This window comes from Solea solea, chromosome 5 (assembly GCF_958295425.1).
Source record: "Solea solea chromosome 5, fSolSol10.1, whole genome shotgun sequence".
Classification (NCBI taxonomy): Eukaryota; Metazoa; Chordata; class Actinopteri; order Pleuronectiformes; family Soleidae; genus Solea; species Solea solea.
The window spans coordinates 16,294,628-16,310,628 of record NC_081138.1 but is presented as its reverse complement, the minus strand read 5'-3'; the positions used below and the strand labels follow the sequence as shown (position 1 = coordinate 16,310,628).

The following is a 16,001-nucleotide window of genomic DNA, read 5'->3' as shown; positions in this document are numbered from 1 at the left end:
TTAAAATACCAGTTACGGGGTTGTCAAATTTGTTTGAAGTGGATTGGCTGAAGGAAACAAATTATGCGAGTAGTTTTCAACCAAAGTCATTTCACAAGGGTTGACTCACTTAATATTCAGTTCATAAACTTGCTCTTTGGGCAATAATACTCTGTCGGCTCTTACTGTACAAAGACCATCCGACATGCTACAGAGGCTGTGCAGTGTGCATATGTAAGCATTTGTTCAAAAACATCTAATGGTATAAAGCAATGTGTGATAAATGCAAAAGAGGATGGATGTTAAATCTGGCCCTATACTTCACAGTTAAGAGCCTTTATGTGGCCATGAATAAGATGCATGTGGCCAGTAACACACTCAAGGACACTAACAAGGAACCTGTAAGACAAAAGGAGTGCTCATGCGCTTCCTCTATTTAGTTGTGCCGCTGTGTTTTGTCACAGACGTGAACAGCACTGTGTGGACATAATTGATCTACTCAGCTACAGAGCTGCTGTATGATTTATTAGTTACATAAATAAAATGTTTTTGCACTGTTGCATGTCAAAATCAGTATGTAGAAAATATGAAAATTAATATGCAAGCCTGTGGAGGTAATGTGAAGGCCTCAACACACACACACACACACACACACACACACACACACCTTATCACAATAAGTCCCCTGAACATGTTTTCTCAGATTAATAAGAGATCACTAAAGGAATCGATCATGTATCCATTTAGAGAGCATCTGCTCAAGATGAATAAACTGGCCTGAACAGCAACAGTTGTGTTCTGTTGTATTTCACAAGGCAGTGAAGAGTGTCTTCAAGTAATTAACCTATTTTTTCTCTTGTGCTGTGGCACAAGAAAGTATAGTAACAATGGGCTTATAAACAAGCACACTGTATAGAGTGACGTTTTATGGGGCAGTGAAGCAAACTGATGACAGCTGCCAGTTTGAAATGTTGTAACTTTAAGTGGTGAATGTGACATAAAGCTTGATAAAAACAAACAATAAATTGCCTTTTCTTGAGGTGGTGAGTTTCTTGACTAATGATAAACACACTAAAAAAACACCTTTGCCTGGTTAACATGCATTTCTAAAACATGTGTTGTTTGCAGAGCATGTGTTTGTAAGTGAAGATACCTGAAATCACTGTAAGGATGAATTATCCAGAATCCGGCGGATTTAACCCGCTCCTGTTCCCTTTCCACCGCCTTCTCACTTCCAAACATCCTCAGGGAAAACTTGTTGACCCCTGGTTGGAGCATTGCCCCAAACTGTCGGTGCATGAACCCTGCTTGATATAATCTCTCGTCGTCAGGCAGAATTTGATCGATGCCTCCTAACTTTAAAAACCCTGACTGCTGGCCCTGGGATTCGTTTAGGGTGCCACCGCCACAACTCGCTCCTTGCGCGCCTGGATCCGGCGGCCCGTCACCGATAGCTCCGGGGGGGCTCTCCTCGCTTGGGGTGACATCTCCCTCAGTGATGAGGCGCGTCTCCTCCGCCGACTGAGAGTCGTGCACATGACGGCTTGTGATGGACGATAGGCTGCCTCGAAACCTCCGACAGTCTCCGTTTGAGCTGGTCTTCATTGGTCTGCCTATGTCCGTCTCCATTATCACAGACTCCCCACTTTTGGTCTCCCCAATGCCTTTGCAGCTTCCCTCTGAGGTCGGCGACGGCAGAGGTTTCATCCTGATGCTCTTCCTCCGGGTGTCCTTGTCTGCGTCTTCTCCTTCGCCCATTATGGATGCTTTGTGCCCAATGTGCTGTGGCAAACTGTAGAGCCTTTTACGCATCGAGGAGTGCAACCTGTCCATTATGACATTGAGAGACAGTGGAGACAATTAAAGAAATCCAGATTCTCAGGCTGAATTGAAACGATTATTGCCACCAGCGTGCCCCACGCTCCCCACATCTGTTTGTACAAGCGACCAGTCTGGAGCAAATCTGAATCCCTGAAAGCCTGCTACACATCACACGGACGGCTGTGGCGGCACTGAAGATAAGAGACGCCACTCGTGTTCATAACACTACCTGACAGTGTGCGTGTGTCCTCACACACAGTCTGGACGGTCCGCTTGGCTGCTGCGTCCCCGATGTTCATCTTTGTGCCGTTTTGACATCGTGCGCAAAAGTGGAAAAAACTGCTTCAAAGTCACCTTAGTGTGACATGTGAGGGATGCGCCCACGGACGGTGATACGGAGGTGAGGGAAAGGTCAAGCAAGACGAAGGATGCCCTTTTGTGATGACACGTCTTGCCAGCTGCCACCAAACAACGCGACACAATCACGCAAAAATACAGTAGAGCTTCCCTGACAGCGCTGACATCACTGATCCATGGTCGGGCTGCGTTTTTGGAATATTCATGATGCTGATCCACTGGGTTGCCATAGGAGCGAGAACTGCAAATAAGCTCAGCCCACCTTGTTTAAAGGGGAATGCTCTTCCCATTCTTAAAACGCGCTGCTGTTCTTTCAACTTAAGGCTACAGGTATACGACCCAGACTCGTTCAGCTCTCCAAGGCTCAGGGCTTCACATGGGAAAACGGAGAAGCCAGCTTGCTATCCACGACTGAGACTCATCCATTGCGTAATTTGCGCAAACCAAAAACAGCAGAAGCAGGAATGTTTTGCCAAAAAGACTAAAGACATGCTCTACAATGACGGGCAAATGACACCTTAATGGCAATAAATAAATATCCACGACGTCATTTTGATTTGATTTTACAAAAGTTGCCACAACATCCATCCACCATCATCATAATGGTCGTACACCGTCTTCAGAAAAACGCATTTTGATTCAATGACGAAATCGTCTCTACAAATATGTACTTATCATGTTACTTTGTTTCCTCCTTCTAATCATATGCTTCAAATTAAATAACATTGAGAGAGATTTTGTGTAACAATCTTACAGTTAAGTGGGTTATGACCCATTTAGCATTTTACTAGATTTTGTTTGTGACCTGATTTCCTTTTGAAAATAACCCATAACACTAATCCATTAACCAAACAAGACCACACAATACTGACTGCTAAAATCTTCAACACTCTTAACAGTTACTCAGCTATGTGATTTTTCAGAAAAGTTACTGATTATGTTACATGATCATATGTTAAATTCAATTTACTAGGTCTATAATGTGCACAGACAGTGTGCAGCTTACCACAGTGAATTTGTCAGTTGTTCAAAGAGGCTCAGCAATGGCAGAGACGTTCTTTGGGTGATTAAACAGACTTTATGAATAAATAATCAGTATAACATTAGTTTATCTCCTAGAACAAACACCTATAATATAGATAGATCTAATTAATCAGTCCCCACAACTGTTAAATGTTTATTTCACAACAGCACAGTATAGCACAAAACTAAATTTGCTAAATATAGAAACAAAAACAAACAAACATCAGAATAAAATATACTTATTAAATATTTATTACATACACATCTTGGATTTTGGTATGTGGTATTTAGGATGTGGAGTTTTGTGATTTTTAAGAACATTTAAAATGCATTATCACTATGACTGCTGGACACATCTCAGCTCTTGATCGACCTTGGTGAAGGGCCTCCCTCAGGTGAGAGTAATAATGGTGATAATGACTAAAATGTCAGAGGACCACGGGGTACACTACTGATGAAGTGTTCTGAAGTTCAGATCATGCAGTTTCTTCTTATTGATAAATAGGTGATCAAAATAGTGACTGAATTGATAGCTCAATACATAATGTTGATTTGTAGCATTTTACAAGGTACTTTGAGTGCTTCACATAAAAAAGAAAGACTAAAAATCCCCCAATAAATTGGCAGGAATAAAATACACAAATCAATTAAATTAGAAGGAATTACAGGGTGTGGTACAGGAAATTACAGGGAAGGTGTCACTGTGCTACTGAATTGTAAAAGCCATTCTGAACAAATTTACTTTTTTATATTAATAGATTAATTTTGGATCATAAATATGTTTATATTGTGAACTTTTTACCGTTCCATAGCAAAACAAACACTTTCATTTTGGAAGTATGTGAAATATCATCATAAGTAGTATTACTATTTCAATGTCTTTTCTGCAAAAAGTTGGATTCTTTCATTTGATTGACCCTCTACTGACCAAACTAGACACTCAGTGGCCCCCAGGTCATTTGAGTTTGAGACCCCTGACCTAAGTCTCATTCAAATATAAAGAAACAGGCCAGGCCCAACATTTTGGTTTGTTCCACAATAAGTGGCGTACATCAACTGGTCAGTGTTGACATTTGGTATACATTAATATCACCTACTACTGGTTGGTAATCTACATGTGACAGAGTGTGGGATACTTTAGGGACACAGTGAACATCTTGTTCTGTGTATTCAAATTGTTGCATAACATAAACTATACAAGTAAATACATACACAAAGCAATGGAATGAAATATTACAATAAAACATAATGACATACACCACTGCTATAAAGACACAATAACCCAGCAGGAAACAACAAATAAACATTACAAATACCAACAATTTACTCAGATAGTTCATCCAATGCACATATTATGGTTGGCCAACATGCTGCAGCAGACCATTGGCAGGTGATCGAGGCCTAATAGCCTGAGAGGCTAAGCACCAATCTGCCTATACTGGACAGAACATAAGGGTTTTCAATTTAAATAATTTTAATTTTAATTTAATCTCTGTCACAGCTGAAACGGGTGTACTCACACAGTTAAGCAGACCAAGTTCACTTACTCAGCAGTTATAGTCCCCAGTGCTGGTGTAGTTGTTGGTCTTTCACAGAATATCTCTCAATCACAAGTAGTTTGCTGGAAAACGCCCACCAGTTGGATGTGGAGGTTAAAACGTTACGGACGGTTCGTCCCAGGATCCAGAGAGACGGGGAGAAAATCCTGGAAGGTAACTAACTTCTTAATGTCATGGTATTAAACGGTGTACGCTAGCTAGCCTGCTAACATTAGTTGCCATGAAGCTAAAGCTAGTCGTATTTAGCCATTAGCTTCCATGATAGGCCTTTTGTTTTGCACAGCAGCCATTTTGACAAGCTTAGCAGGGAAAGCACAGGTGTCACTGGTAGTTTCATTGATTAGAAACACCTGTGCTTTTCCTATCAAGATCTGTCAAAATGCCTTGGATTTAAACATGTTTGTTATTGTGAGCACACAAATGGAAATTAATTTCATACTATCAATGAATGGACGTTTATTAGTCAAGTCATAGAGCTCCATGTATTCTTATATTACTGGCTTTACTTAAAACTCAGTGAAGGCTGTAAAACAACACACACACAATTTATTTATAGTTCAAGTAATAAAGTTATAATTTTGTTGTCTTGTGTATACATTTATTTGGCTGAACAGCATCTGAAAGAATTATGAAGGAATTCTGTGACAACATGTTTCTTTGAAGAAATATTATATGGTGCTGTAGCAATAGGTCTCTTCTTGTATGTATGCATTTTATGTTCTGTATATACTGTAAATACCTCCACAGATGGTTGCTGTTTTTCTAGCCTTCAATTATCTTTTTTTTCTTTAGTACAAGTGATTAAAATGAATTGAAAGTTTGATTTACAGGAAGTAACGGACACCTTGTTCGAGCAAATGATATCTAAAGTGAAAAGTATCCCCTTTACTACTGATGTTAAAATGAGAAAATCAACTTTTACTGTGTACAGCTTTTATTAACAGACCTGTAAAGAGGAATTGTATTGCTTCCTCCCCAGTGTATGTTGAATCTAATAAGACCTTTTGAATAAAACAGTTTTGTATTGTGCAGTGATTCCATGGCTAGGAGCTGACATGCACTTCAAGACAAAAGTACCTTCAATAAAATAATATGAAAAAATTAAGTGTGGGAGGAAATAGGTGATTATGGGCTTTGACTGTTGGTCAGTTGTCAAAATTGTGTAATAGTGTGATATTTCCTCTTGGTTGAACAAACTATTGTCACTCATGGTGTCCTAGTTCTTGAGTTATTAATCTTAATTAACCTTCAGTGTTGATGTGTTGCGTGTTATCTGTGAGTTGGGAAAGAGAGTGCAGCTTTAATGAATGGGGCTCTTTAATTTCCTGAAACGCACATCTATTCTCGGCATAATACGTGACAACTCTTGAGAGTAAATAGGCATAAACTTCAACCAGTCATGTAAATGGAGTTTACAAACATTTTGTACTCATGAAACTGTACCACAGTGCAGTGCAATACCTGCAATTTAAGGTATTTTATGAGCATGAAAATACAAGATCTTACTGATTAATAAAACGGATCTACATTAAGCAAATGTATCATCAAAGCCTGAGAAAAGAAGAACCCAGCAATGCAGTGGTTATGAATGACCTTGTTTACATGTATTTGAAAAGCTTACCCACGTCATATTTAAAGCAAACACGGGACACTCGCACGTATAGTGCATAATGTAGAGCGGTCAGGAGATTATCAGGAAACCTAATCACTAATGCAATAACGTCACTCTGTCTAACACTCTCTTCTCCTCACCAGGTATTTGATACAAATGGGAGTAAACCTGAAATTGTCCTCACAATTGTGGACCCTGGATATTTGCTGGTATTGCAAGGACAGGAAAGCTTGGTAAGAAGACAATGAGAATTGTTTCATTGTGTGTTTGTTCTTATAACACTAAAAAATATTGCAAACAAGACCTAGAGTTTCTGTGTGAGTTTCCCTGAACGATTTGAAATTGGAGATTAAAATATGCAAATCCTGTGGCACAAAGTGGCATGCACAAAGATTATTCAAATTATAACAAAAATTAAGATCTACTTAGTCTTAATCTCATACTGAGAACTCATGAGTTTAATTTTACAGAGTTTTGATCAATTTATTACATTACAAACATTCTACCTACCTCTATGTACAGTATATACATTCACAGTATATACTGTATGTTGCTGTGTACAAAACTTGTAGCTCTGTTATTCAAATATAAATTGTATCTATATGTGGGGGATTGCTTGAAATCATGTAAGACTGCAGCTGGGAATGTCATGGTCTGACACTAGCTATTTGTACCATGTCACAGTTGTTACTATTGGTCGTCTTCTCCATATGGATCAAACAAATGCTTTTAAAACCTATGATGTGCCAGTACATTGGTAGTTTTGTCTAACAATACCAGTGTTTATAGCGTGACTATTCTGTACTATCATTTCATTTACACCTTTCACAAAATGGCTGAAGATAAAAGGGAGCCAGTGAGCCAGCATATTTTCTGTGATGTAAATCAATAAGAGAAATCTGCTTTGCACATAAAAAGCATTGATGGAGGCCATATTAAAATTTCTGCTGAAGAACTTGACATTTCAGCTCAGCTCTTATGGGATTTGACTGGATTGTTTTGGTTTGTTCAGGACAAATATTCCTCAGACGTTTTTTGGGTACATTTGTTGGCATGAGAAGTCTCCTAGAAAACCGACTCAACATTGTTTCACTATGTACTGGTTTGTTGCGTGACACAGCAGAGTGACATCAACATAATATTGTCTTCGGCCATTACCTGGTATGAACAAAAAGGGCTAAATACAGTGCTTTAGTTACCAAAACCAATTTCCTGCAAACAAGCCTAACTTTTTCTTCAGGGAACTCTTATCTACTATATATAGGCATGTTTTAGTGTAGATGTCTGCTCAAGAATTTAAAATACCCTGTAGTACCAGGAAAGATTGATTTCTTTTTATATTAAATTAGATTTTTAGATTTTCTAGTCTGGCCTTTAGACATTAAGAGTTAATCTCCTGCCCTGCAGATAAAACAACATTTTAGGGACTACTCAATGTGTCAGTGATGGAGTTCTGGCAGGAGACACAGCTATCTTGCTGTGCCAGGGTGTCAAGGCATGCAGGTATTCAGGTCAGGCTGCAGATGCTTTCACTGAGGATGATGGACTGGTCTGTTAACACTTGGTGCAGTGAATGCTCAGGAACATTCAGTGCACAGATCTCAGGCTTAAAGACTACATGACAATGCCTGAAGGAAATCTTTGCTGTTGTCTGAACACAGCTGGGATTTGCTGTATTAAAGAAAGTCAAGGAGTGACGGAGGAGCTTTTGTACTCTCCTTAGAATAATTATGGATACTTCTGACTTAAACAGGCATCACCTGACAAACGTAAAGCCACCTATGTTATATCTTACACTTGGCATTACTACATTTAGGTGTCGAGTTAAGGTAAAATCCTCCCCAAGAAGAGCCACTGAAACACCTTCAGTGCCTCTTTATTTGGTGCTGTCATGTCATTGGGTATAACAGTCAAAAATGACCCAACAGTGTTCAGTAAGGTTGAATATGGTAACTGAGAATACAATGGCATGTTATTCACATTGTTTTCATACTTATTACTGTAAATATTTCAGTGAGTCCTGATTTGAAGTATTTTTGCCTCCTTTACTTATGTTTTTGTGTAAAGTAACAGTAAGTTAAATACCACTGCATGCTCAAAAGTATGTTTCCCTGCACTGTAACAATCAAAATGTCCTGCAGAATAGAAGCCTTAGTGAAAATAATATTCAATTCTTGTTTATTTCCACAATGAAATAATCTTTCTTTTGTGATCATGTATACTTGAATGAGATGAGTTTGCCTTGATTTACTGAACATGATGATGCCAGCATTTTTAAAAATAGTAGCTGCTGCTGTTAAATTATCAACCCAGTTGATAAGCTAACACTTATCAACCACTTGTTACAAAATAGGTCACAATTTTAGGCAGTTGATGTACAGATCTGTTGGTGTAATAGTGTGTGTGAAGTAGCCAGAGTGCTGGTTCAGAGGTAACTGAGTGAATAGAGACCCCTGCAGGCCGGTTCAGGTAACATTTTCTTCAGTCGTCTTGATTCAACAACACACAGTGTATTAATTTTCTTTTGTCCTTGAATTCCTTCCTATATTTTTAATGAGTGGAAATAAAGAAAATATGATTTGGCTTAGTACAAAAGAGGATCTTTTTGCATCCAGTGTTCATTTACTCTGTGTTAACATCAGCTAACATAGCCTGTGGATAAAAGACTTCCTTGTTCTGGCTGCTAAAGTAAATTATTTCCTTGTCGTTTCTCAGGACACAATCCCATTGCTCTGTGGCTCAGAGTTTGTGAAAGTACACCAGAAATCTGATAACCTGATGTTTCGAATTACAATGAAGGTGAGTCATCAGATGCATAGCAATCCTACAGTGGGTGGTGGTTTTTCAGGATCTGTCCTTATACCTTATTCCATTGGCAGATTGAGATCCTAACATTTGCTATGTTAAACTAATTTGGAAAGGAAAATAAATAATAATGAAGGTTTGGATTAGTCTTGTTGAATATTTTATTCAAAAGCTGTATTACTACTACAGCCTCCCCACTACGAAACTGCATACCAAAACTATTTTTTATCTAAAAGATGCAGATTTCACAAGCGCAACATACAAACAACGTGTTTTGTTTTCATTAGTTTGACATATGCAATTTGTTTATGTGTGGACTGCTGCAGGGAGAGAGCCGCATGATGAGGATGCAGTTTGACGGAAGTAACGGGGCAGAGGCTGTGAAGGAGTGTTCAAGTGCCGTAGAAAAACTGACGGAGTACATGCCTGTCACCACTCAGGATGATGCCGCACCACCACACAATCAGCCTCCCGCTGAGGTCGCTGCACCAGTGACACAGGTTGCCCACTTTACAATTTAGTAAATACAACTCCTGTTTCCAATAAATCAGGAATAGCAGCTGTTTGGTAAACGAGTTGTCTGTCAAACTCCCCCAGAACACTGGTTATTATATGAAATTATATTATATAAAACTTGACCGCTGTGTAACCATGTAATTGACAGTATTTTGTAAATTAGAAATAACATATCAGTGGAAGGACATTTTCCACGTTTGACGATATTCAATGATTTAGTTATTATGCTGTTGTCAGGGGCTTTGGTCATTTTCATCAACGGGCCATATCATCCTCACTAGGTGGTGCTATTTGCAATATTGTCTTCTTCTTAGAGGTGACTCGAACCTGCAGTGTGCAGTGTGATATGCAGTGCCCCCCCCCCATCCAGAACCACACATTCCTAAACAAACAGGATATAAGGTTTGAACAAAAGCGGTAGAGCTTTAGTTTATTATTGCCTTTTAGAAAGTGTGAAAAGGCACACACATCCAAACACTGGGCATGATTGACAAAATGATTTATTAATATTAAGAATAAATAGTAAAAGCAGAGCATTTCTGCACACCAATAATTCATATGTATCTCATGAGTTTCAGGCCCAATCCCATATTTAGACCTCATTATTGCCTTTAACAGTCAAATTGATTAAATCAAACATTGAAAACATATTAAAACACACATTTTTGTGTAAAAAAAGAAAAAAAAGAACACCAAATGTAAAAAAAAAAAAAAAGAAAAGACCATGTCATCATATTATTTGATGATGTCAAGTATTCACCTTACAAATGACACAGGAATGGCATTGTTTGTGGTTCATGTCAGTACTTTTATTTACTTTCAAACTCGAAAACACTGAGGAGGATAGGGTTAATTAGGAACTTTGATTCTGGGTAAAACCTACACCCAGCTCTTCTGGGCATCACAACATTTATTATGAAGGATAAACGAGGAAGGAATGGACTCTGCCATGGGCTTGAATTTGACCTTTAACAAACAGAATCACTGAAGGAGTTCAGAGGGGAGATGAAAGGCCTTTGAGGGGTGGATATTTTTCAATTAGTAATGAAGCCATTGATTGGTCTCTTAACCCTCTAGTGTCCTACCATGTTCTTCAAATCTTTTTTTTCTGTCTTTGTGTCACCACGTGTCAGCAGGGAAAAGCTGTGGGAGCTTATCCAGAGGTTACTGCCCAAGGATCATTGTCCATCAAGCAACTAACAGAGGTACTGATTGCTTCAAGTCAGAAATAGTAAACAGCTATCTAGCATTCACCATGTAACATATTAAATGCCAATTTGTAAGTAGCCACATGCATTTATTGAGTCTTACTCGGGTGTATTCTGCTTTGTTGATTTACTTTATATGAATACTGTTTCTTGTTTTCTGACTCACTGAAATCTTCTCGTTCACAGCACTTTCTGGGAGAGGCAGCTGTGGCTCTGCCTGAAGTTTATCACCACAGCCCTTTGGCCCAGTGTGACTTAGAGCCCATCCTTCGCGTTTGTTTGCTGGATCCAAACTTTCATGCTTTTGTGGAAAAGGTGGAGGGGGAGCTGAAGAAACTGATTCAAGAGTGAATAATCGCAACAACAGCTGAAGGCAGAGAGGTCAAGTTAGTCTAGTTACTCATGTTTTTTTTTTTTTTCCTTACACACTTTGTGTAGGCAGTGCCTGGTGGTGGAGTGTTTCGTGTTGTCCTGCCAACATTGTTTCCAATGTTGTTACATATTAGTTGTTATGGTATATGACCCAAAGGGTTTTCAATTGCACTGAATTCAGGCGATTAGAGAAGAACTTGCAAAACAGAAAATATAAGGAATTTGTTCATTTTTGAGCTTTTTATTCAGAAAAAAATATTGGTCTCACTCATGTTCGTGGCTATATACTCTGGTCCCTCTGACCCCACCTTACCGCAGGTCCATTTCCACCACCACACACGGATACATTTGATTCAAACAGGAGTCATGCAGCTACAGCAGTGAATTTTGCTATGCCAGCTTCCAAGTGATCCCACAACATTAAAGCTTCACTGAGTAAAACAAACCGCCCTCCATATATCTATTTAAGAATACATATTGCATAGGATTATAGCCATGCTATACAGTTAAAGAGAAAAAAAAAATCTAATAAAAATCAGTTCATGAAATTGGGGAATATAAAAAAAATATCATTTTTTTTTTACAGATTTCCTATTATTTGAACACTCATACTTCAACATATACAAGACACCTAAGTTACTCTGGAAAGAAAATAAAAATAATACACATTTTCCTTTTAGTTAGATAGTTAAACACACATTTTCTGTAATCACTCGCAATTAAATTGAAATACTGCCAGTCAAGGAAGCCCCAGCTTCACAATAAAAATTATTTTAAAAGTGGACGTATTGTCACAAAATCAAACATCGTTAAATGACCATGATATGCTGTACAAATCTTCAAGAATAAAACTATATATTTATCACATATATATGCATATGATATACATGTGTAATAAGGATGACTCCATTAAAAAACATAGGTCATTCTGGATGCAATAAAAGCCACAAGGGGGGGACAACAACAGAAAATCTCTATTCTGAATATCCTATTGCGTAATTATCTTGCATGCATTGTACATGATATGTAATACAAAAGGGATCACCTCATTTGAGGACATGATGAAATTAATAAAGAGAGACATCAACAGCACATTAAAAATGTGTACACCTTTGTGGTGGTTTTAGTCATTATTCGTCATCCTGAAATCTCCATGTAAGACTGAATAAGGCATGCTTAAGACAGCCGTTATGTTCTTATTGTTGCCAGTGTTGTGCTGATATTGTTTCTCATTCAACATGAGACAAGATATGCTTTTTTTCAAAACTGCCTGGAGATCTATCCATTGCTGATACCTTCACGTTGTCAAAAATAGCGCAGTTTTTAGCCATCTCACCTGTGAAGATAGAACCAAGAAAAAGCTTCAGTGGGGTTAATTCTCAAAAATGACCTTTATATTTCGGGCCCAATCCTTAACATCAGTCACTTACTTGAGTAAATTGCTTATTTTGTATTCCTCTGGCGAATGTTTTTGTCCTTGTGGTTGTTTGTCGAATTTGTTTTCCTACAATAACAAGCAGTTTTGATTGAGTCACCTAAAAATAACATCAGCTCAAATGACATTAGTGAGAAAGAATTTGAAGTAAAGCGGTAAGAATATTCATTTACTTACATTGGTCCAACTGGTTCGTCGTCTGTGTGACACGGGGATGCAACCAGACAAAAACAGAAGACAGAGGTCAAATATGAGATAAAGAACAATGCCAAAAAACACCGTTCTTGTGCTGTATGTTTCACTGCATTTACTGCATATACTTGAGTGCTTTACAAAGCAACAGTTTACAGTTCCCCTTTTCCCAGGCCGTTATTCGATGGCTATCATTTTCAAGAAATTTGTTTGTGCCTCTGCGACAATGCAGCTTGAGGTGCTGAGTCGTGCACCGGTAGGAAGCTCCGACATGAGGGACACGAGAGTCTGCTGCTGAACATCTTTGTATGCACAAGCTTCGTGTCTGACAAACAGACTTTCGAAGGCAAACGCTAAGCAAACACACGAGTCTGAATCAATACAGGGCTGCTTTGAAGACACTGAAAACTCTTGCTTGTGAAAAGGGTCGGCAGTGACATGTTTGCAGTGGAAGATTCAATATTAAAAAAAAAAAGAGCTGTTGTGATCAGGTTAATAACCATAGCTTTATTGCCAAGCAGTGTTAACCTCACATGCCACCTAAATCTCATGGGGTACCAGTTCATTTCCGACTGAGCATAAGTGTAGGAGGGCTAAGGATGGCTCATGCTGGAAAAAAACATATTTTAATTACATGACGCTATGACATAGTGAATTTTTTTGTGTGTTCTCTGCAGTCCACAGGGGTTCATATCTTATCGTCATCAATCCAGATTATCAACGCTTTAATGACAATACCTATTTTCTCAATGGGGCAAACAATAAATGACAGTAAGAAAGACTGCAGGAGGAGGACATGGTCATTTAATGTGAATGTTGCACGGAAAGACAAGTGAGTTGGTAGACCTTGTGGTTGGCGTACAGATGAAAATGTGTTAAGTAACAGTCACAGATAAATTGTCCATGCAGTTGCACGTAGGTCAGTTATAAGCAGCATTAGCAGCATTCAATGGCATTAATATGGAGCAGATTATGGCAGTTATAATGTTAGACAAAAAAAAATGGTTCTGTGATCATTTGGAGGAGGAGGAGGAGGAACTTATGCCTTCATTTTCCACCATTTTCACACTTCACATTTAAACACTGTACAAGCCTGTAACAAATAATAGTTTTTCTTTTTAAATATGTGATGATACTTGTGTGAAAATGATCATAGATTATTTAATTTTTTTTAGCTAAGTGAGATGTCATTTAGCAAACCATCACATTATACTGTACTATCTGTAATTACAGCAGCGGATTTTGAAGAGCAGGATTGTGATGTCAAGCTCTGCCTCACAGCACTTTGGCACTGGAGTATGACAGTGTTCAAACTGCCGAAACTGCTGGAAAATGGGATGCTAAAACGAGATTTTTAGAGAAGCTGTTCATTGTAAGAAGGGAGTCCTCGTTTCCTGATTTGAATGGCATGAACATGGAAAATATAATCCACCTTAATCGCTTCATTTGTCCTGTAGATGAAAGCAAACTAGAGGCCATGCACAGAGATTACCTGAACTGGGTGGATTGTGTGTATATGTGCAAATGTTTTGAGCGCGCTAGATCGTTCTAATTTTTTTGTAATTGTTTCAAGCAGCAATGATTCATATTCACTGGGATGGCTGTTTTTGGTTGTGCCTGTGTTCATGTTTCCTTTCAAAATGCAAAGTCACACAAGTAGAGGTCAGACAGAACCTTGTCTGGTAACTGGAGATGCCACTGGGCTTCCCAGACATCTTCATCTTGTCACATTATTGTCAGGTGAATGTTTCTTACCCCACAAGCATGGGGGGGAAAACAGAACTTGAATTTTTTTTTTACAAATATGACAAATATTTATTTATTTTACTTTCCTGTGTTTCCTTTTGCATGTATTTGTCTATAGAGATTAAGAGAGTTACTTTTGATATTGAGTTATATTGTTCAGTCCCAGGCTGCAGACACTTAGGTGTAACCTCAGAGTGCTCCTTCTCTCACTCTTCCTGTTCCCATATGCATCAGTGAACTATGAAGGCCTCTCCACTCTCCTTCAGTGGCCTATGCATTGCTTCACTTACATAATAAGCGCAAAATGCAAGTCCATTCAGACTGCTGCAAAAACGGTGCCGCAAGATGGCGGCCACCATAAAGCAAGGCCCTTGCCTGAAGTACTTATTGTATAAAAGGCTTATTCTATGGTGACAAAAAAACTAATAATTTTTTATTTTAAATGGATTATACACGATGATAGACTTGTTATAAACCAGACCTTTATATCAAAAGATTTTAAGGAGCCGATGAATCAAGCATCCACGAAAAGATCTGATGACAATGCAAACCTAAATCCTAAAATCTTCCATGTTCCATATGTGAGCGAAGGTCGTAATGTTTTTGGATGGACTGTCGTCTCGTAAAAACATACAAATCAACAGAAAAAGGAATAAGAATCTCTGAAACCATGCAGGATCTCTCACTTACCACCCATTTAGATTATGTTGCCATTTGGAAAGAAGGAAGAGGGAAAGAAAAGTAACCAATTAAGTTATATATCGGGACTGACGTGATTTATCGTTACAGGACAATAACCCCCCATTTGTGAAAAGTTACTCCGCTGCCAGCAGAGAGACAGATGTGGTGTTACCATCGCCATTAATAGTAGTTCAGAAACAGCCAAGTGTTTGGAAAGAGTGGCTCGGGGGAAGGATCACGTATATTTTTAACATTGCGGTGTTTTTATATCAAAGACCAGACACCAAACAAAAAAAAGACGGTGTTCATGGTTTCAAATATCGAGTTGACCAAAAATAATGTGGATATCTACTTTCACAGTTTATTATTTAGTGTCTGCGGACACGGTAACGGATACTTTCCCTTACCGTCAATGATGTCATCTGGCCTCTTGCGTTTCTCGTACACGACGATGATGACCACAAGGATGATGATCTCCGCGAGCACGCCCAGGAAAGGCCAAAGTGGTGCGAGATGGCTGCGTACGCGTAGTATGGTGGTCTCGGCAGTGTTTCCAATCATGTTGGTGGCATTGCATTCATATACGCCGGGATCCTTGTTTATATCCAGGTCGAGTATGTTGAGCTCTGTGTAGTTTTCTCTGCTAGTGATGAAGAAGCGTCCGGTGGAGTTGTCAAGTTCCTGGAACACAATGG

At 38.7% G+C, this 16,001-nt stretch overlaps 3 protein-coding genes across 6 annotated transcripts in view; 1 reads left to right on the top strand and 2 right to left on the bottom strand.

The window, feature by feature from the left end:
- hcn4 (hyperpolarization activated cyclic nucleotide-gated potassium channel 4) overlaps positions 1-4,840 on the bottom strand; it is a 60,836-nt gene extending 55,996 nt beyond the window's left edge. The window contains exon 1 of one of the 2 annotated variants that reach the window (XM_058628643.1): positions 4,728-4,840. Coding sequence is in view for 1 of the 2 variants with exons in the window: in XM_058628642.1 (XP_058484625.1) it covers positions 1,133-1,812 (680 nt within the window). In the remaining variant the exon portion in view is untranslated. Of the gene's footprint in view, positions 1-1,132; positions 2,683-4,727 lie in introns of those variants that run through there. The other variant, XM_058628642.1, reaches the window with a different exon arrangement.
- rec114 (REC114 meiotic recombination protein) lies at positions 4,760-11,231 on the top strand. 2 transcript variants are annotated; one of them, XM_058628648.1, is made up of 6 exons: positions 4,760-4,892; positions 6,495-6,584; positions 9,067-9,150; positions 9,483-9,656; positions 10,809-10,877; positions 11,067-11,231. In XM_058628648.1, the coding sequence occupies exons 1-6, from the start codon at positions 4,824-4,826 to the stop codon at positions 11,229-11,231; spliced, it is 651 nt and encodes a 216-aa protein (XP_058484631.1). In that variant the 5' UTR covers positions 4,760-4,823. The 2 variants fall into 2 exon arrangements, with proteins under 2 accessions (XP_058484631.1, XP_058484630.1); XM_058628647.1 differs by having other exon boundaries at positions 10,806-10,877.
- Positions 10,076-16,001, bottom strand: part of nptnb (neuroplastin b) — a 24,845-nt gene continuing 18,919 nt past the window's right edge. For both annotated transcript variants that reach the window (XM_058628646.1, XM_058628645.1), the window contains 4 exons: positions 15,714-15,987; positions 12,865-12,886; positions 12,683-12,756; positions 10,076-12,588 (listed from right to left, as the gene is read on the bottom strand). In XM_058628646.1, coding sequence (XP_058484629.1) covers positions 12,696-12,756; positions 12,865-12,886; positions 15,714-15,987 — 357 coding nt within the window. In that variant the 3' untranslated portion in view covers positions 10,076-12,588; positions 12,683-12,695. The remainder of the gene's footprint in view (positions 12,589-12,682; positions 12,757-12,864; positions 12,887-15,713; positions 15,988-16,001) is intronic.

Coding starts and splice junctions, on each gene's coding strand:
- rec114 (XM_058628647.1), top strand. CDS start 4,824: ATGTGGAGGTTAAAACGTTACGGACGGTTCGTCCCAGGATCCAGAGAG. Junction 4,893..6,494: donor CGGGGAGAAAATCCTGGAAG/GTAACTAACTTC, acceptor TCTCCTCACCAG/GTATTTGATACAAATGGGAG. Junction 9,151..9,482: donor TGTTTCGAATTACAATGAAG/GTGAGTCATCAG, acceptor GGACTGCTGCAG/GGAGAGAGCCGCATGATGAG.